At 44.1% G+C, this 20,322-nt stretch overlaps 3 protein-coding genes across 3 annotated transcripts in view; 1 reads left to right on the forward strand and 2 right to left on the reverse strand.

Moving 5' to 3' along the window:
• Positions 1 to 20,322, forward strand: part of EMP3 (epithelial membrane protein 3) — a 161,618-nt gene that overhangs the window by 96,124 nt on the left and 45,172 nt on the right. The window lies entirely within an intron of this gene.
• On the reverse strand, positions 3,811 to 4,772 carry LOC101536543 (vomeronasal type-1 receptor 3-like). The gene has a single exon (XM_004597195.2). The coding sequence runs from the start codon at positions 4,759 to 4,761 to the stop codon at positions 3,814 to 3,816; it is 948 nt and encodes a 315-aa protein (XP_004597252.2). The 5' UTR covers positions 4,762 to 4,772; the 3' UTR covers positions 3,811 to 3,813.
• On the reverse strand, positions 14,296 to 15,257 carry LOC101536796 (olfactory receptor class A-like protein 1). The gene has a single exon (XM_004597196.2). It carries the CDS (start codon positions 15,238 to 15,240, stop codon positions 14,296 to 14,298), a length of 945 nt encoding a protein of 314 aa, XP_004597253.2. The 5' UTR covers positions 15,241 to 15,257.

The following is a 20,322-nucleotide window of genomic DNA, read 5'->3' on the forward strand; positions in this document are numbered from 1 at the left end:
GAATCATCAGACAGAAAATCTTCCTCTGTCTCTCCTCTCTGTACATCTGCCTTTCCAATAAAGATAAATAAAATCTTTAACAAAAAAATAAAACAAATAAAAATTATTTTTTAAAGACACTGCTTGCCACCTGTGTCTGTGTCTGAGGGACTGGTTTGTATATCCTGCTCACCCTCCCATTCTAACTTCCTGCTGATGCATACCCTGAGCAGCAGCGAGTGATAAAAAAAGAAGAAACCAACCAATGTGAGATCTTTCTGTCTCTCTTCAATCTGTAAATCTGTTTCTAAATAAAACATTTTTGAACAAATTTTTTAAAATCACTTATTTTGTGGGAGGTGCATCCCACAGTTTCTTGAGGAAAACAACAAAGAAAGAATCAGAACACTTTAAACCTCCCCAAAACTCAAGGTGGGCAGTAAGCCATTACCAGAAAAGCCCACCACCTACAACAGCATCTTTCCCTACAGCAACTGGTTCAAGTCACAGCTTCTCCAGCTCTTATCCAGCTCCATGATGACAGCCCTGGAAAAGCAGGGAGGAACGGACCAAGTGCCAGAGGCCAGCCACACACGTGGGACATTCAGGAAAAGCTTCTGGCCCCAGCTTTGGCCTGGCCTGTCCAAACACTGCAGTCAGCTAGGAGTGAACACTTCAAAGGAAGATCTCTCTCTTTTTCTCTCTCTGTGTGTATTTATACGTGAGTGTGTGTGTGTATACTGACAAACACTGTAAATTATATATCAGCATAAAATCTATATTGATTTTTTTCTGAGCTCTAAAATACTTAGAATCAACTCGTTACTATGAAAACATTTCCAAAAACTAGAAAATAAGGAAACATTCAATGATCCACATGGCCGCAAAACCTGTGCAATAGCAGAAGTGACACTTTGACAAATCAAACCCTCATGATTCTAGGGGGAAAATCAAAATGAGGCGTGGGAAAGAAAATTCCTGTACATGGCATTTCGCTGTATTTTACCACTTCTTCTGGAAGTACAATACATCCAGGACACACTAGGGCTAAATTCATATTCCACCAGCCACAGGGGCTAACAGGGTGAACCAGATCAGATGTCATGAAATGGAAAGATACCTACAGAAGATTCACAGGATACACAGGAGGAGTCTACAGACGCACTCCATGGGACCTGGTTTACTCGGCGTCTCTTGCCTGGATGATGAGGCACAAATCATTCAAAAACAAACAACTTTTGCTCCTTTAAAGTGCAGGATTTGTGGTGCATCATGATGGTGAGACTCAGGTAGTATAAAGGTTTGTAGGTGGCAAAGAAGACCAGTGTGTGCGTGTGTGTGCCACACACTGTGAACCCTCACCTGCAAAATTTGACACCAAAATATGCCACGTGCCTGGACTGAGCTCAGGCCTTGGTGGAAGACACTCGAACCAGGCCGTGATGGGAGGGACTGCATGCTGGAGTTCTCTTCCTCCCGGGGACAGGGAGACAGACCAGGATCCCCCTCGCCCCAGCCACAGGCACCCAGCTGAGGACACTGGCGCCTCAGCCACAAGGTGGCAGGCGCCAAGCCAGCTCAGGCTCTCCTGGATCCTGCAGGCTGCCGCCCTCACCTCACACTGAGGCCCCAGAAGCGCCAGAAAAGAACTTTGTGCTCTCTCAGCCTCCCAGGCAGCCGCCTTTCAGGAAAATGGCGGCCTGGGCAGAACATGTGGACGTGCCCGAGCGGGCCGGTCATCCCTCACCAAGGGATTGCCCCTGAACGTGGACTCCACACCGTAAATCCCTCCCAGCTTGTTCACTGGTCCCACGCTGAGGCACAGAGGGCCTCCCCACACCTCCCAGCCGCCTCAGGACCCACCTAGGAGCAGCTGCATCCGGGCTCCCTGGAGGACGTCACTTTGCTGCGTCCACAGGGCCGCGCCTCCTCAGAGGCTCTGGGAGCTGAGCCGCCTTGGGCAGAGCCGGAAGTGCCATGTGGCTGTGAGAGGCCCGGGGCTGAGGTGAGAGTTCTCGAAACTCTCCGCCACGACCTGGGCCACGAGGACAGCAATGACGTGACCACCTCGGAGGAGTCCAGGGTCCACCCAGTACAGACGTGTGGAGTGGATGGGCGAGAGGGTAAGACTGGAATCAAGCTCAGTGCTACCTGCCAGCGGCCAGCATCCAGAATGGGTGCTGTTGTGAGGTGCAGCCAGTGACAGCCAGCACCCCTGACAGTGGGCAGATGGAACAAGGCTGTGTTCTGCAGGTGGAGCCTAACAGCAATGGAATGTTAATTCCATCCTTAGGGAGAAGCCTTCAGCCACTGCCCCCCACCACCCAGGATTTCACTCCTGCCCACTTGTGACTCTCACCTCTCATCTGAGACGGGCAAGTATTGCATTGTTGCATAACCACTCCATTCACTAGCCCCAAGAAAGGCTCAGGATAGGGACGGCAGCTCACACTCTCTTGGTCGTGTGATTCCGTTGCTATGACATTCTTACTCTTGGCTCCCCAGGACATGTATCCCCTGAGCATGGCCCCTGTGTGTCTGTATTCCTCACCCTCTGTTTACTGCTTAGATGGGTCAATGAAGATAACAATATTAAGATGCTTTGTATTTCTGGTTTGTGTGCTGTCGGGAATTCCAGGAGAGGTGAGGCCTAGCATTAGTGGAACGTGGCCAGAGAGGCCAGGGAGGGGTGAGAGTCGGCAGCTTTGCAAGTGTGTCCAGGTTATTCATTGCATGTCTCTTAGGATAACTTTTATTGTTGGGAACACTGGGAGATAGGTGTTCAGCTTAACGGATGGACTTGTGGGTAATGACCATGTGTTCCTCTTGGGGTTATGGCTGATTGGATTATGACTGATTGGATTGCCATATGGACTTGTGGTTTACTATTTCTAGTGGGATCTGTTATCGCTAAGCATGGTTAATAAAGACTCCTTAATAACCTTAGACATGTCTAGTGTGGTCTCGCTCAGACCCCGTGACAATGCCAGACTGTGTCCTGGCTGCCTCTCTTCTTATCTAACTCTCTGATAATGCATCTTAGAAAGCAGGACTTCAGTCCAACGTGACAGACCTGGAAGAAGACCTGGCCTCAAATAACCTAAACTCTGGCCTTTGGGGCCACTTGGGGAGTGAACCAGTGGATGGAAGACTACTGTGTCTACTCTTTTTCTCTGTAAAAACCTGTCTTTCAGATAAGATAAGTCTTTATATATATACATGGAGTAAATGGGAAGAAGGTAAGACAGACAAGGACCGTGCTGGTTGGTCAGTCCAGTGTACATCGTGCGGTGGAGACTGGGAGGGTGAGAGGCACGTGGGGCAGCTGTGCTGTCCTGCGTCCTGGTGAGGGTGCTGGTGCACAGCTGGGCCCATCACGGAAGTTCACGGAGCAGACTCATTGCCGAGTGTTGGTGGTACTTTCAAAATGATAATTTAGAAAATGCCTTTGAAAGGGAATTGGTCAATCATAAAACTCAATTTTGGAAATTCAAGGAAAAGAGCATTTTCAACTCTGAATCAAGGACAAAAAACTGTGATGCGGAGCAGGGCAGAAGACGTGGTGGCGAGCTATCCACAGTGCAAGTGCAGACAATGTTAGGCATACACAGATAGCTTTCACATTACATAACACATTTAATTGGCCTAAAATAGCACAAATATGTAATCAGTGTGAAAATAAATGTTTACATTTAGATTTCAAAAAAATTAAAATACAAAAAAAAAGCTTTTCAAATGAGCTACACAGTTCAATTCAGAGTGGCCCGTTTCAAGTCTATAGACCCGTGGATTGTTAGGTGATCGCTGTGGAGACTCCGTTGTTGTGTTCTCAACTCAGCCACAGTGAGCTCTTGGAGAAAAGATCATTCTCATATTTGAAAGGGAAGAAGTCAATTTTGGAATGATTTTATTATTCTTCATCAGCAAAAAGGGGCAGAATGTTGGGTAGCATGCTGATAAAATTCTAGCAACACACTCCATTAGATAGTTTTTCTCATATTTATAAATTCCATAGAAAGTCAAAGAGTTGTTTGCAACATAGAAGAACACAAAGCACGACACTAACAGAAGGATAGTGCGGCTGGCTTTGTTCTCTGCAGATGACTCAGAAGAGTGAGTGAGGCTGCGGATGTGCCGGGCTCTCCTGCGGTGTCTGTACAGGATGAACACCACGTAGAGGCTGCTCCCGATCATAGGCAGCATAAACAGGACATCATGGATCACAATGACACTTATAAACAAGCCTGGGAGATGACCTTTAAACTTGCCGCTTTCACAGTAGACATGAACATATCCCTTACCAACAAAGGAGTCATTCGATTTGGCTCTTATACTTCTAATTATATGCACGTTGATCACCATGTTGATGACCCAGAAGGAAAGCAAAGAAGGCAAAATCCACTTAGAGAGTTGAGACTTTAGCCACGCCCATTTAGAATGACTGGGACTGATAGTGATGGCCTGAAACACACTCAGCAGAGACGTGGTGCAGATGGAAAGACCCCGGGTAATTCTGTACAGGTACATAAAAGTCTGACAACCAATATCATCCAAGAATTTTTTAATTCTGAAGAATGACATAACTTCTGGTAGTGTCTGGAATATAATGCCTAAAGTATTGACTATTGTCAGGTGCATGAAAATTGAATCTACAGATTTCTTCAGATGAGGCTGGCGTAGGAAGATGTATACATACACTAGGAAGAGCAGTGAGTTTGCCACAATCCCAGTAACAACCTGACCTAAGAGAAAAAAGCCATAGATCGTGTCACTTGGAGACATTATCTCAGCGATGTCTTAAATGTTTTATCTAGGTGTGATAACCTCGTCTGAAAAAATGAATTGAATCTGTTGTGCAGTTATAAACAAAGAACAACAGTTCTGTTGGAGAGGAGGTTGGTGAAAAGTTCAAATCTTCTGCATTTCAGATCCAGCTGTGGCCCTTCCAAGGACTGGATTCAGGCATTCCTTGAGCTTGGAAGATAGAATTAAGTGATATGAAAAATATGGAACTCAAACACTATCACCCTGTATGCTAGAATATTGTCATGAGCACACATTGGCCTCTCTGAATGGCAAGTATGCATGTTGTATTTGCTTCAGAATATTAAACTACTTCTTATTTATAAACCTATGTGCACACTCTAACCTTTCTAAACAACAGTCTACTTCTACCATGAAGTGCATTTTGTGTATTTCAACTGATTTTTTTAGAATTAATACTGCAGACACAATACTTTCTAATAGGGAAAATCGACTAGATGTACATTTAAACAACCACATGTTGTGACGATCAAAAATATAATTAGATTTTAAAATACAAAGCAAAAAAAATTGACAGGTGGTATTTCACCTGCCCTCCCCTCTCCAGCACTGTTGGGAAGCACTTTTGTTGTCATACTTGGGACACATCGCCTAACAGGCTACGGGTAGAGGCTGAGATTGCTACCAAATTTCCCACGATGCACAGGATAAACCACAAGCTTTCTAGCCCAACAGGTAGTCACGCCACCATTGATGAACCCAGTCTAACAAAGCATCCCTGAGTTTTGTTAGTTCACTGTTAGCTCACTGCAGCATGACTAACTCTCTTTTTGTACATTTGTTATGGAAACAGAACTGGTCAGTTCACAAATACAGTGAAAATAAGAACAGTACACCACAGTCATTGGCATTCACATTCAGATAAATGAACACCTAATCTGTTTCCTGGATTATGGAGTTTGGCTTGTACCATTCTCTCAGAGACTGTGTCTTTGTCATGTAAGCCGTCACCTTCCTGCCACAGAGGATCTGAACTTCCTTAGCTGCATTCCCACTTAGACCACAGCTCTCCGTGTGACATCAGTCTCTCTGATCGCAATGGCATGCTCACCGTCTACACAGTGGGAAGAACATTAAAGAATCTTAAGAGGATATTGGTCCCCTATGATCCTGTTGGCTTCTCTTAGTTTCTCTGTCATTTGTGATTTATTAGCTGGCATTCTTCAAGTTGCTTGACGTGGTTGACAGTTGTTGACTATTCTAATTTCTAATGCAGGCTGACCTGGCGCAAAGGGAAATGGTAAAGACTATGTTTTGGATGTCCACACCCGTATCAGTTAAATACGAGTGAAACAGAGACTTTTACTTGTGAATTATGTCTCCATAAAGCTGATAAGTTAATGAAAATGGGATAAATCCACGAAAGCAGAGAATGAGAGTATCAAAAAGACCACAACCCTAGCATGGGCTATACAGTATGTTCACATTGCAAAACAAATAGTATATGATCCAAAAGTAATAGAATTAAACTTGATATTGAGTCAAGGGTCATTTGTACATGAATGGAGTGTTCAGATAAATACAAGATAAACTCAACTTCAAGGTGATTACAACACTTTTATAAGACACATATTTTAAAAAAGGAAGACAAACAAATTTCACAACAAAAAAATGGCATATGAAGCCACTGAAAATAGGTGCACCCAGGACATACTGGACAAAAACAGCACTTAAAATCCAACATCACTATATATCATGGAGTCAAATTCAGCAGTGGAAGTGTACATTTGTGAATACAAAGCAACAAAATCAATATTTAATATAAAACCACATGGGAAAATGCAGCACTCTAGTAAGAGATGTAACCACAGGTTTTCCACAACATCAGAACCACCAGACAAAATGTCAGTCAGATGACAGAACCATGAGCAAGTCACTTCATTCATCCCAACTAAAACCTTTACCAGCACACAAGTCATGCTCAAATGTCCAGCACCCCTTCTCAGCTATAACCTGCACCATGTAACATATATAGTCTAGAGCAAATGCTGAAGGGATAGGAACAAAGTGGAATTTAGCTGAACAGAGCAATTTATTACAGAAATTTACAATGAAGCAAGAGATTCTATTGGGTTTTCACTATGTTTAAAAGACAAGAGTTTCTTAGATCCAAGTCAAAAGAAAACCGGTGGGTATTGTGAATTTTCAAAGAAGGAAAAACCAAGTGAAAATGCAACTCTAAAGAATAACAAAATTGAAAAGTATTAAGCTTCTAGAGAGGTGGTAGCACTTCCTACATAGAAGACATCAATACCAGACTTAAAAGTTCTAGAGAATTCTAAAGCATGCCTGCTGAGAGTTAGGATGACATTTAGAAGATGATAATTTGAATGACGATGGCAAAATCGTTGGAAGGCTGACATACACTGCTAAGTTCTGAGAAAATTAAATCACCACAAACACATGAGAATTGTAGACTCACAAACACACAAAGCTCATCGTGATTAAATGGAATAGCAAGAAAAAAAAATCAGCCCATGACGAATCCCAAAGTTGGTTTCAACAGTAACCTACAAAAATATCTACAGTCACTTCCTAAGGACAGAAGAGCATTCTGTTAACCATGTCATGAGCTGAACAAAAGCCTGGGAGCAAAAATGAACACACACGTCATGAGAAGCACGAAGATGAGACTGCCCAGCTCAGCGGCCCCAGGGAAAATGACCTACACAAAGTATATTGAAAGAGTTTCCAAAGATATCCAATTCAGTCTAGCAGTTGACCGTACCAGAGGAATGAAAAATTTTAACATTAAAATATTATGTTTAAACTTATCCACACTTATGCATTAAGTGAGAAAAAAAGATATCAATTGATAAAATACGTTATATGATGAAACATGTCAACACTTTCATATAGTGATTAAATATTAGAGGACATTTGCCTTGGGATTGGATATGAATTAAAAAAACATCTATTATTCTACTTCTGTGCATCGTATTTTCTCATGAGACTATATTAAGAAGAATAACATCAATATTACAAGAAATTAAGCCTTTTATTATTGAGTGATTGTATGTTTTAAGAAATATATTCAGACTCACTGATGAAATCCCTTAAAGAATTTGAGAAATTCTCAATTACCAAGAACAATTTTAGTATAAAAATTGTGGATTTGTAAAATAAGATTAAAGGCTGATGCTGTTTAAATAACATAAATATGTATAGCTGATGTATAACAAAATAAAATCCCTAATGAGAGATGACATCAATTGATACAATTGTGACTGAAGCATTTGTAATGAAGCACTGTATCCATTAATTTGAAATCAAAGGTAATGATGAAGAATGGAATAATGTTATAAAAACAAGTGAAAATAACACTAAAATAGGGAAATTATGAAATTACAGGCACATTAATTAACAAATAATGATTTTGGTTTTAAAGGAAAGAGACGAGCTCGGGTCAAAAGGAAAGAGCAGCAGATAAACACAGAAGACTTGGAGAGCTGTGAAAACAGAAGCTTGAACGGAAAACCAGTGTCAGTGACAAATGGGGACAGGTAGGCGATCACCAGAGACATGCTGGAGGGACGTACCTGAGGAAAGGGAGTCTCTGAGCAGGTGCAGAGTGTGGGGTGGGCAGGTGGGAAAGGCCCCGACGCCCCCCTCCCATTCTCCAGCCTGGGCTGCAGATCCTTACTGGAGCCAGTGGCTTCCCCCACACAGGGTGGCTGCTGGGAGAGGCTGGGTCTGCCCAGCACTGACTGTGTCAGGGACAGAACAGCAGGCCTTCACCCGGCACACAGGTCGCCGTGTCACCTGCTGCCCCATGGCCTTGTTTATTATGTCACTCTGACACACTGGGGAGCCCCAAATCACCCTCAAGAGGCAAAGTGAATCTCCTGGTGACTACATGGAGTCGAGTCACGGGCAAGGCAAAGTCAGTGTTTGGGCATGAGTGTTCCCAAGTGGAATGCCATCAGAAAGTAAACTTCAGTTAGGACACATGTCATCAGAAGTTAGTTTTCACACAGCTGATGTAAATCATGACCCCACGGTTGGTTTCTTGATTTTTTTATTCAAGAGCTGAAGTTGACTTGATTGTTTTTCCTCCGTATGGTTGTTTTCTATGAATTTCTGTTTTTACGTCTAACCACCCTATTATATGTTTTTAGCAAGGGACATCACTAGTTATTTTATCATTTTAGCAGAAGAATTTTATATATGAACTATATGAGTTATGACAAATTCAACTCCATAGATGAACTATATGCAAATCTAAGGGTATAATGCTTTGCGTTCCTGTCTTCCTCCTTCCCTTCCACACTTCACTCTTTTCAGTAATTCCTACATTCTTGCCTGCCTGCCTTTATTTCTTCTTTTTGCTATTTTTTTAAACACTTTTTTTATATAAATAATTTTTACAGATTTATTTCATTTTGTATTGCGAATTCCGATATGCAGAGAAGAAGAGAGACAGAGAGAAAGATCTTCCATCCACTGGTTCAGTCCCCAAGTGGCCGCAACGGCTGAAGCTTAGCCACTCCGAAGCCAGGAGCCAGGAACTTCCTCCAGGTCTCCCACAAGGCTTTGGGCCGTCCTCGGCTGCTTTCCCAGGCCACAAGTGGGAGCTGGGTGGGAAGTGGAGCCGTTGGGATTAGAACTGGCACCCTATGGGATCCTGGCGCTTGCAAGGCGAGGACCTTAGCTGCTAGGCTACTGCGCAGGTCCTTTGCCACTATTTTTTAAACATTTATTTCTTGGCAGGGCTGAGCGAAAAACAAATACCAAGAAAGAGAACATCTTCAGTTTGTTGATTGACTTCCAAATTGGCAGAATAAAAGGGGATGTTCCAGGCCTAAGGCAGTAGTGTGGAATTCTAACTTGGCCTCCACGTGAGTGGCAGGGAGCCAAGGACTTGGGCTATCCTCTGCTGCTTCCCAGGCACGTTAGCAGCAACCCACTCCAAAAGCTGGGGAGCCAACAGTGGACAGAACGCTGCCCCTGCAGGAGGCGGCTTCCCTGGGGACTGAATATCAGCCCTGCTCTGTTGGTTCTAGCGCCATTTTTTTATAGGATTCTTACCCAACATTCAATTTATTTTCATAACACCTTTATGGGATAGAACTTTTTATTAATTTTCTCTCAACAACTGGTTCTCTAGACATACTGTTCTTTTTATTTTATTTTTATTGGGAAGGCAGATCAGATTTATGGAAAGCAGAGACAGAAAGATCTTCACTCCCCAGATGGCTGTAGTAGCTCAGCTCAGCCGACCCACAGCTGAGAGCCAGCATCTTCTTCCAGAGCTACCGCACAAGTGCAGGGTCCCAAGGCTTTGGGCCGTCCTCCACTGCTTTCCCAGGCCACAAGCAGGGAGCTGGATGGGAGGTGGAGCAGTTGGGACACAAACCAGCTCCCATATGGGATCCTGGTGCATGCAAGCAGGCCCTTACCCAACATAGTCTTTCCCCTCTCTCTCAGCCTTTGTGTGAGCTGGTAGATGTTGCAGCCTGGCCCGGCTCAGACCCTGTTCTTGGGTGTGCCAACAGGTGCTGCAGCATGGACCAGCCCAAGCTGTTCCCAACCACAGTGCTCATGAGTGTATTGGTAATCCTTGATCATAGCTAGCTCAGCCCATCACTACCCGAAACTCTTGAGCATACCGTCAGATATTGCAGTTCCACATGGGTGAGCCCACATATCCCCACAAGATATGCCCGAAGGCCTGGTTCTCTCGTGTGCTGGTTAGTGTCACGATCCAGCCTAACATGACCTATCCCCTGTTCCAACACTCACCCTGTGATGTAACTGTGATCTAACTCTGCCAGATGGATGCCTAACCCAGCTTTAGTGTGTGCTGGTGGGTAGTGGTCAGTGGTGGTTAATGCTAACTAGCCCAGTTCAGGTCTCTCATGTGGGTGGGTGCAGCGATCTGACCCATAAAGGTCCTCCAGCTTCCCTCCTCCAAACTGCTCAGTCTTAGCCCCCTCACTTACCCGTAAGTACAGTAGCCTTGTCAATGGATATCTCCCAGAAGTCATTCCTCAGCTGCAATATACTCCCTCAGCAGTCCTCCCTCCCACACATCCCCACACACCATTCCCTGAGCGATCACAGTCCTTTGCCCAGGAGCACATGGGTTCTTCAGCCAGGTCTTCCCAAGCCCAGTCTTCCAGTGGGGTGAGGTGCTGGCCTGGGGCTCTGCCCACCCACCAGGGCCCCAAGCTGCTGACTTGCATGCTGGCCTGGGACCCTACTCCTCTGCCCACCTGAGACCAAGCACGTTCACAGTTCCCAAAGCCCAGTGCACCAGCAGGCTAACCTAGGGCTGTCCCCTCCCCACCACACTGCCCAGGATCAAGCACATTTGGAAATTTCCAGGCTCACTCTGTTTGCATGGGCAAAAGCTTCCGGATTCCATCATGCCCCTGCCAGTGCCATCCCCCAAGCTACCTGCAAGCACACACACACCCCCAGACCCCCACGAGCCCACCCTAAGAGCAGAAACCAGGCACGTGCACTGGCCATGTATTGGTAATCTGGCCATGTATTAGTTCTTTGCTTGTATACCTCTGTGTCTTTCTAATCTTATCAGAAAGACAAATTTAACTTTTAAAATATAGTCAAGAAGAAAGGAGAACTGAAGTGTGGAAAAACCATCAGAGGGCTCAGCGTGATATCCTAGCGGCTAAAGTCCTCACCTTGCACATGCTGGGATCCCATATGGGTGCTGGTTGTAATCCTGGCAGCCCTGCTTCCCATCCAACTCCCTGCTTGTGGCCTGGGAAAGCAGTCGAGGACGGCCCAAAGCCTTGTGTGGGAGACCTAGAAGAGGCTCCAAACGCCTGGCTTCGGACTGGTGCAGCTCTGGCCTTTGTGGCCACTTGGGGAGTGAATCATTGGATGGAAAATCTTCCTCTCTGTATCTCCTCCTCTCTGCCCTCCCAATAAAAAGAAAATAAATTTTAAAAAAGAAAACCATCAGAAACCTAAAAAGTAATAAATTTTTAAAACCTCTATAAATAGTGAATTCTTTTTTATAATTTTCAGATAGAGACAGAATCATCTGAATATTGCAAAACCTCACCAGAAACCAAAAACACAGGAAACATTCAATAACAATAGTGACAGATATTTTTTAAATTAGCACTAAAATCAATGATTGCATTAGAAATAAGACGCGTACAAGATAACTATACAAGATCCTAGTGCAAAAAAAAAAACGCAAATAAGATGTGAAAGAAAAAAATACTCTTTTTTAAGATTTATTCATCTTTACTGGAAAGGCAGATTTACAGAGAGAAGGGGAGACAGAAAGGTCATCCATCCGCTGCTTCACTCCCCAAGCAGTTGCAATGGCCAGAGCTGAGCCAATCTAAACTCAGGAACCTCCTCCAGGTCTCCATGTGGGTGCAGGGTCCCAAGGTTTTTGGCCATCCTCTACTGAATTCTCAGGCACAGGGTGGGAGCTGGACAGGAAGTGGAGCATCCAGGACGTGAATTGGTGCCCATATGCGATCCTGGTGCATGCAAGGGAGGATTTAGCTGTTGAGCCATTGTGCAGGGCCCTACACTTCATTTTGCTGAGGTTTTGGAAACACAGTGTGTCTGAAAACCCTGAGCTACGTTCAGATTCTGACAGCCTTGGGGATCATCAAGATGAACATAATCAGTCACAATCAAACAGGAACCAATTTTTCAGGGGTTTTATGAACACAGAGAACAAGCGTGCACACACTGTGGGTCCTGCTCACTCACCATCTGTCGACTGAGGAAGCAATTACCCATTCCTCCTTCCAAACCCACTAGGGAGTGACACATGTGTGATTTTGCATTTTTAGCCTATCATGAGCACTAAGACAGCTGCATATAGGTTTTTAGGAAGAAATTGGATCTGTGTGTGTGTGTGTGTGTGTGTGTGTTGTAGACTAAGTTTGATCTCTGAAATGCAAACATTGATGCCCTATTGCCAATAATGTTAGTGGATAAACAGCCATGAAGGAAGGCAAACTTGGGGTCTTGTCTCACATAGTAGAATTTGCATGCAGGCAAAGTAATGAGTAAAGCAAAGATTTATTAAAGTGGGCCTGGCACGGGAGCCTAGTGGCTAGAGCCCTCATCTTGGATGTGCCAAGATCCCATGTGGGCAGCAGTTCATGTCCTGGCTGCTCCACTTCCCTTCCAGTTCCCTACTTGTGGCCTGGGAAGGCAGTAGAGGATGGCCCAAGGCCTTGGGACCCGGCACCAGTGTGAGACCCAGGGGAGGCTCCTGGATTCTGGCTTCAGATCAGCTCCATTGCAGCCATTTGGGGAGTGAACCAGCAGATGGAAAAATCTTTCTCTCTGTCTCTCTCCTTCTCTCTGTGAATTTGATCTAGCAATATAAATAAACCTTAAAAAAAAAAAAAGTTTTGTTGAAGTGAGAAATGTCCTGCCACAGATAAGCTGTCCAAGAGAGGAAGACTGAGCATCTATCTGGTCCAAGGGGGGTCTTCCAAGCACACAGAGAAGGCAACAATCAGAGGATGACGACAAGACCCACTAAAGGCTGGGATCGTAATCCTGTCTCCCCCATCATGCTAAAGCAAAAAGTTGTCGGCAGGGTGTGACCCGGAAGCTCTGTCAGTTCTCATGAGAAAACTAGAACCTCATCATTGGAGCAGAAAGCAACATCTTGAATATTTTTAAAAGAACAGCTCCTTTTCTCATTCCAAAAGGAACCTGACCCTGGATTTCAGCAAGTTCGGGGCGATCTCCCAGCATTTTACTCATTTCCCTGTGTATAAATCGTCCAGATAACTCAGCCTCTCAGCTCTATTTTCAGAGCTCTTTCCTTCCCCCCAGACACAGGGAGAAGAAAAGGAAAAGGTGGAAACAATGGTCTCACCCACTTTAACCCTAATCCTCGACACCTCCCACCCTAATCAACTATGTAAACACTGTCAAAATAAACTTTAACAAATAAATAAAAACAAATGTTAAAAGGACAAAACCAAGTAGAAGACATTAGCTTAATGATACACATCTATTTGACCCAAAATGTTACTTAAGTATGTAATTCATGTGCAGATTAATACATCCTGATTCACATTAGCATTTCAAAATGTGAAGGTCTTTAAATGGGTTGCATACTTCATCTCAAATCAGCACCATTTCCAACATTCTGTTGCACCTTGGCAACTTTTTCTTGTGAATATTTTTGCTTTATTTTATTATTGGAAAAGCACATTGACAGAGAGAAGCAGAGACAGAAAGGTCTGTCCACTGGTTCCCTCACCCAGCAGAGGCAACGGCCAGAGCTGAGCCAACCTGAAGTGAGGAGCCAGGAGCCTCCTCCCTGTGGGTGCAGGGTCCCAAGGGTTTGGACATTCATTGCTTTCCCAGGCCACAAGCAGGGATCCAGATCGGAAGTGGAGCAGCTGAGACTTAAACTGGCGCCCATCTGGGATCCCGGCACGTGCAAGGAGAGGAATTGGCTACTGAGCCAGCCCACCACACTCTCCAGAATATTTCCATGGCAAATCCTCTGTTGAAACTAAAGTCAGCTTAGCCCCTGAAAGCTCTTGTTGAAAATGTTCTCATCTTTGAAATGGAGGAAATCAATCTTAGAAAAACTTTGTTATTCTTTATCAACAGAAAGGGGCAGAATGTCCGGTAACATGATGATAAAATTCCATTAATACCCTCCAACCTTACATTTTTCCCAGAGTTGTATAGTCCATAAAACATCAGAAAGTTGTTTGCAAAATAAAACACCATGAAGCACAGCACCATTGAGAGGATAGTGCGGGTGGCTTTGTTCTCTGCAGATGACTCAGAAGAGTGAGTGAGGCTGTGGATGTGCCAGGCTCTCCTGCGGTGTCTGTACAGGATGAACACCATGTAGAGGCTGCTCCCGATCATAGGCACCATACACACAAGATCATGCATGATGATGACACTTAAAAATAATATTGACACGTGCTCTTCAATCTGCCTGCTTTCACAGTACGCATGAACATACCTCAGATGAGACACAGTGAAATTGGATTTTGCTCTCAGAGAGTCAATATTGATTATGTAGATCAGCATGTTGATGACCCAGAAGGAAAGCAAAGAGGGCAAAATCCACTTGGAGAGTTGAGACTTCAGCCATGCCCATTTAGAATGACTGGGACTGACAGTGATGGCCTGAAACACACTCAGCAGAGACGTAGTGCAGATGGAAAGGCCTCGAGTCACTCTGGATATGTACAAAAATGTCTGACAACCAATATCATCCAAGAAATCCTTGACTCCATAGAACGACACGAGCTGTGGTGTTGACTGGAACACAATAGTTACAGTGTTGACAACTGTCAGGTGCATGCACATCACATCCATGGGCTTCTTCAGCTGTGGCTCGATCAGGAAGATGTATGCATATATCAGGAAGACCAGTGAGTTTGCCAGCACACCAATAAAGATCTGACTTGTGAGAAAGAAGCTATACACTACGTCACTCGGTAACATTATCTCGATGATGCTTTATATGCTTTGGTTAGGTAAATTGGCATCCTCTGAAAAATAGTTTGTCTTGTGAAATTATAAAAAAGGAGCCAGTTGAATAATACAATGGCTTTGTTTGAGAGCTGAGTGGTGAAAAGTTTAAACCATCTACATTTCAGACATAGTTTGACACACCCAGGGGCTGCGATTGAGCCATTCTTTCAGGTTTAGAGTATAGAGGCACGTGATGTGGAGAAGGAGGACTTCAAATGCAAACATCCTGCATCCAGTATGAGGACGTGAGGACACAGGGGCCTCTAGGAAAGACACATCAGCGGGTGATGTTGCCTTCAGACTGTTAGACTGCTTTCTAGCTCTAAATGTATTATGTACTCTAACTTTTTAAAAACATCATGCTTTTAACACATCAAGAAGAATAGTAGTAAGTGTATTCGAACTGTTTTATTGCAAGTAAGACTGCAAACATAATTCATTCAGAGAAAAAATGTTTTTAACATTTTCCTCAGAGTAGTTCTAAACACTCATTTAATAAAGCCAACCAAAGCTTAAAAATACAACAGGGCACAACAGGTCTGCAAGTAAGGAGGGGTTTTTTCCACCTTGTCATCTAGCCAGCAGTGTTGGGAGGCGTGTCCCTCCTACCTGGTGCAGTGCCCCTGACGTGCAGTGCAGAGAGGGTGAGCACGAGGTGTACCTCCCACCATGCATGGGGACAGGGCTCAAGATTTCTGGCCCAAGAAGCAGTCACACCATCACTGATGAACTCAGTCCAACAATGCCTCCTCTGTTTGCTCAGTACAGCATATCTACAAGTCACTAACATTTATTCTTGCACATTTGTTATGGAAACAGAACTAGTTGGTTCACAAACCAAAAAAAAAAAAAAAAGAAAGAAACCTTATGACTTTCATTCAGACTGTCATTCAAATGAAAAATATTCATATTTATTTATTGGATTTTGGAATTTTGCTGCTATCATTCTCTCACAGCCTGTGTCTTGACATGTAAGGCGTCACCTTCCTCCTACATAGATTACAAGACAGATGAGTCCCCCCTGCACTGACCACATCCATAGAGCACCTGCGCTTCCAACACTGCAGCCGCAGCTTCACCACAGCGCATGCTCTGGCACAATGACAGAGGAAATAACATCCATGTGGTAAGGACACCATCAACACTAGAGTGTTCTTAATCCATGATTCGGCAATGTTTGGAACTGTCAATACCTCACTGGTCAACAGTGTTACTACTTTCTGCTAACTGAATGTATGCAATAGAAAACAGTGCCCACAAAATGAACACGTAGGAATAGCTTAGCAAAATGAAGTCAACTTTGGTTAAATAAAAAATGAAGATGTGAATTTGTAAATTCAAAGCAACAGCATCACTACTTCATGTAAAAGTTCAAGAAATAAGAATACATAAATGTCACGTCTGTAGATTTAACAGTCTAAGTATGGAACCAGAAGACAACAGTCAGTCAGATTGTAACAAGGTGAGCGAGTCAGTTCACTTGTTGCAACTGCCCTGACCGACACACAAATCAAGGTCAAGTGCCCGCCTCCCCTCCTCACCTGTAGCGTGCTCCCTGCATAAATGCAGCCAAACAGCAAACGCAAGAGGGAATGAGGAGACAACGTGGCAGAGGGTCACTTCACAGACTTACCTTCATACTGTTAAGATGAATTACAAAAGCAACATTTTAATTTTTTAACACCAGTTTCTCACTGTGCTCAGATTTTTTTTTTTTTTTGCAAAAACGAAGCGGGAAACATCTGTGATTACTGCAGAATGCGGTGTGCAAAGCAAAGTCAAAACACAGCTCCATCCAAGGAATGACACCATGAAGACACCTCTGGAGAGATGGTAGCCCTTCCCCGAGGCAAGACACCTGCAGGGCAGACTTCACGTGTCACCAATACAGCTGCTAAAACTTCCAAAAAAAAATTGTAATAGAGACTATGACAGTACACTTGGAAGGTTGAGACATGTGGGCAAAATCTCAGAAAACAACTCACATAAAAACTGCAGAATTGTAGCAAGTCATAGAGTGCAAAACTTCCACGATGAAATGGAGGAGCAGGGAAATTGTCCTTCCACCAGGAATCCAAAGGGATGCTGCAGCGGTCAGGTACAAAAATACCTGCAAACACTGCTAAGGATAGAAGAAGAACGTTTTATATATCACACTGCGGTCAAGCAAAGCTAATGAGGATGAAAAGTACGGTGCAGAGACAGGCTCATGCAAGGAGCAGATGAGAAACAAGCCACACCTACTGTTGGTAAACAGGAAGTCAGTGCTCTCCAAAAGGAGTCAGCCATGACCAAGAGAACCACCCGTGTAAGGGGGTAAACTTCACATCATAAAGCAGATAAGTAAAACATCTACATATCAACATTGTCGTATCATGGTCAAATATGGAAAGCTTAGTGTTGGAACTGAATATGAATAATAATATATGCTAGCTTCACTTCTGTTCTCATGCTTTGGGAGACATCTATTCTAAAAAAGAGAATAAAATTAACATCATTACAAAAGAAGTAGCAGGTTTTACCCTGGAAGGTCACATCTTCTAAGAAGTTCACAGCCATTGGCTACATTGCCTGAAGAATTTGAAGAATACTCTCTCTTTTCAAAGATTTATTTCTTTGAAAGGTAGACTTGAGCAAGACAAAAAGGGAGGCAGAGAACATGAATTGACCATCTGCTGAGTCACACCTCAAACCGTGGCAAAGGCCAGGGCTGGGCAGGTCAAAGCCAGAAGCCAGGAGCTTCGGTCAGGTCCTCAGTGGGGGCACAGGGGCCCGAGCACTTGGGCTAGTTTTCTGCTACTTCCCCAGACACACCAGCAGGGAGCTGGACTGGGAGTGACACAGCCAGGAAGGAAACAGTGCCCGTATGGGAAGAACCACAACACCTGCTTTCATCTGAGAAATTTTCAGATGACGAAGAGCAAGATCACTGTGAACTCCATTTGAGTCTCTCAAATAAAACTAAAGGCTGGTACTCTTCAAAATATATCAATCTACTACTAATGTCAGAGTTAATGTAAGATAGAATATGGAGAGTATCTAAATGGACATGATGAACTAAATATGACTGGACCCTTTAAAAATTAAAGTGTGGATCCATTACAGAGAAAGAGTAATGACTACAAATGGAAGAATACTGTGATGAAAATCAACAGTAGAATAGAAGTGAAGTCATAAAACAAAATTAGGGGTACACACATGATTTCCAAGTTATTAAATGCCTTTAGGTATTCAAGGCTAGAGAAGAGCATGGCAGAAGGAAAACTCAGTGGGCAGAAGACAATAGGTGGTGTAGACAACTCAGAGGTACTCAGTCTAAAAGAAACAAGTGAGAGCCTGTGGAGGGATGAACAGAACACTGCACCAGTAAAAAGAAGGCAGTATAGACAACATCACAGGGAAAAGGTGAGCAGGCCACAGCTGGAGCAAAGCAAAGGAGACCCCGGAACCACACACAGCATGGGCAGGAGGCATGGGAAAATCTTCAGAGTTCCCTCCCAGTCTCCAGGCTGGGCGTGAAGGACCCTTACCTGAGATTGTCAGCTGCCACCACACAGGGATGCATCTTGCAGAGGCTGAGTCTGCCTGGCACTGACTGTGTACCAGGGACACAGCGGCAGGACTTCTCCCAGTGCACACAGGTCACCCTGTCCCCTGCTGGCCCATGGCCTTGTTTATTGTGTCATTCTGACACACTGGGGAGTCACAAATCACCCTCCCAGAGGCAAAGTGAGTCTCCTGGTGAATACGTGGGGTTGAACCATGAGCTGTGCCATGTTTCTCAAGTTTAACACCATCAGAAAGTAAACTTCAGGATGACACACGTGGTGGAAAGTAGTACTCACACAGCTGATAGAAGTCATGACCGTTGTCTTCTTCATCTTCTTATTCAAGAACTAATGTTGACGTGGTTTTTTCTTAAGATTTTTTAAATAATAAATTTTTTAAATAATATTTTTTTCATTATTTTTCTCCTCCTTGTACAATCAATCACTTAATTTCTGTCTAAATTAAGGGTGTACTACTCAGTTGTTCTCAAGGTGTTTGTGTTGAGAAATCCTGGTCTATATTCACCAATTATTTTTATTTTTGATGATGTTTACATTGTCAAGGTGTATGCATTCCCTCAGCACTCTGTACCATCAGTTAAGAGTGTGGACTGTTGTGGAATGGGGAAAATGGATAAGACAACTTCCTGCAATCTCCGTTTTTCTTTCTGTATCTGGGGTAAGTGTGAAGAGAAGGGAGAAGGGCCACTCGCGGCATCCCAGCTGCATCCATGCCCAGGGATGAGGGACGTCAACCCAAGGTTCCCGTAGTGGAGCTTGCGCCAATGAACTGCTCAAGAAGATTCAGTAGTTCCGAGATGCTGTTAGAGTCATTCTTCCAAGACCGAGGGACTCCTCTAAGGTCCATTTAATAAAAGGCCACCCTAGAGGCGCAATCACCCAGATCCTCGTTGCCATAGATAGCCAGGAGATCTGTCCAATTTGTTCTTCCCTCTGCAGGCCTCAGTGAACTGGTTGTCATGTCCACAATGAGCATCCAGCTATGTTCTCCACTGCACAGGACTCAGCATCCAAGGGCACACAGTTCTAACACATACACACCACACTCAGACCGTGGATATTGTAATTTTCTCCATGATTGGAGTTCTAAGTCCAGTGATCCAGTTGAGGGATCCTCAAGGAAACCTTGTCTGAGCTGACCACAGACCTAAATTCTGTATGTGCCAGCCAATGTGGGTCCAGTTCAGATTATCACCCACATCAGCCTACACATATACTGGTGGTTGCAGTTACCTGCTCAGTTCTGTCCCAAGCCCCATCTCATACACAAACCAGTGGATGCTAAGACCCAGCCTAACCCTGCCCACCATACACTCAGCCATCAGGCATACCAACAAGAACTGCAGCCTAATCAGAGTGACCCCCCAGTGGTCCTCACAAAAGCCAACAGCCTTGTTCCTGCACATACAAGCATGTGCAGCACACTGGTCTAGTTCATTCCACATACCATTCAGCTCTTGTACACATCATTAGATGTTGGAGC

This window comes from Ochotona princeps, chromosome 16 (genome assembly GCF_030435755.1).
Source record: "Ochotona princeps isolate mOchPri1 chromosome 16, mOchPri1.hap1, whole genome shotgun sequence".
Taxonomy (NCBI): domain Eukaryota; kingdom Metazoa; phylum Chordata; class Mammalia; order Lagomorpha; family Ochotonidae; genus Ochotona; species Ochotona princeps.

Excerpts from the sequence above, each read along its gene's own strand:
- LOC101536543 (XM_004597195.2), bottom strand. The coding sequence starts at position 4,761 with ATGTCTCCAAGTGACACGATCTATGGCTTTTTTCTCTTAGGTCAGGTT.
- LOC101536796 (XM_004597196.2), bottom strand. The coding sequence starts at position 15,240 with ATGTTACCGAGTGACGTAGTGTATAGCTTCTTTCTCACAAGTCAGATC.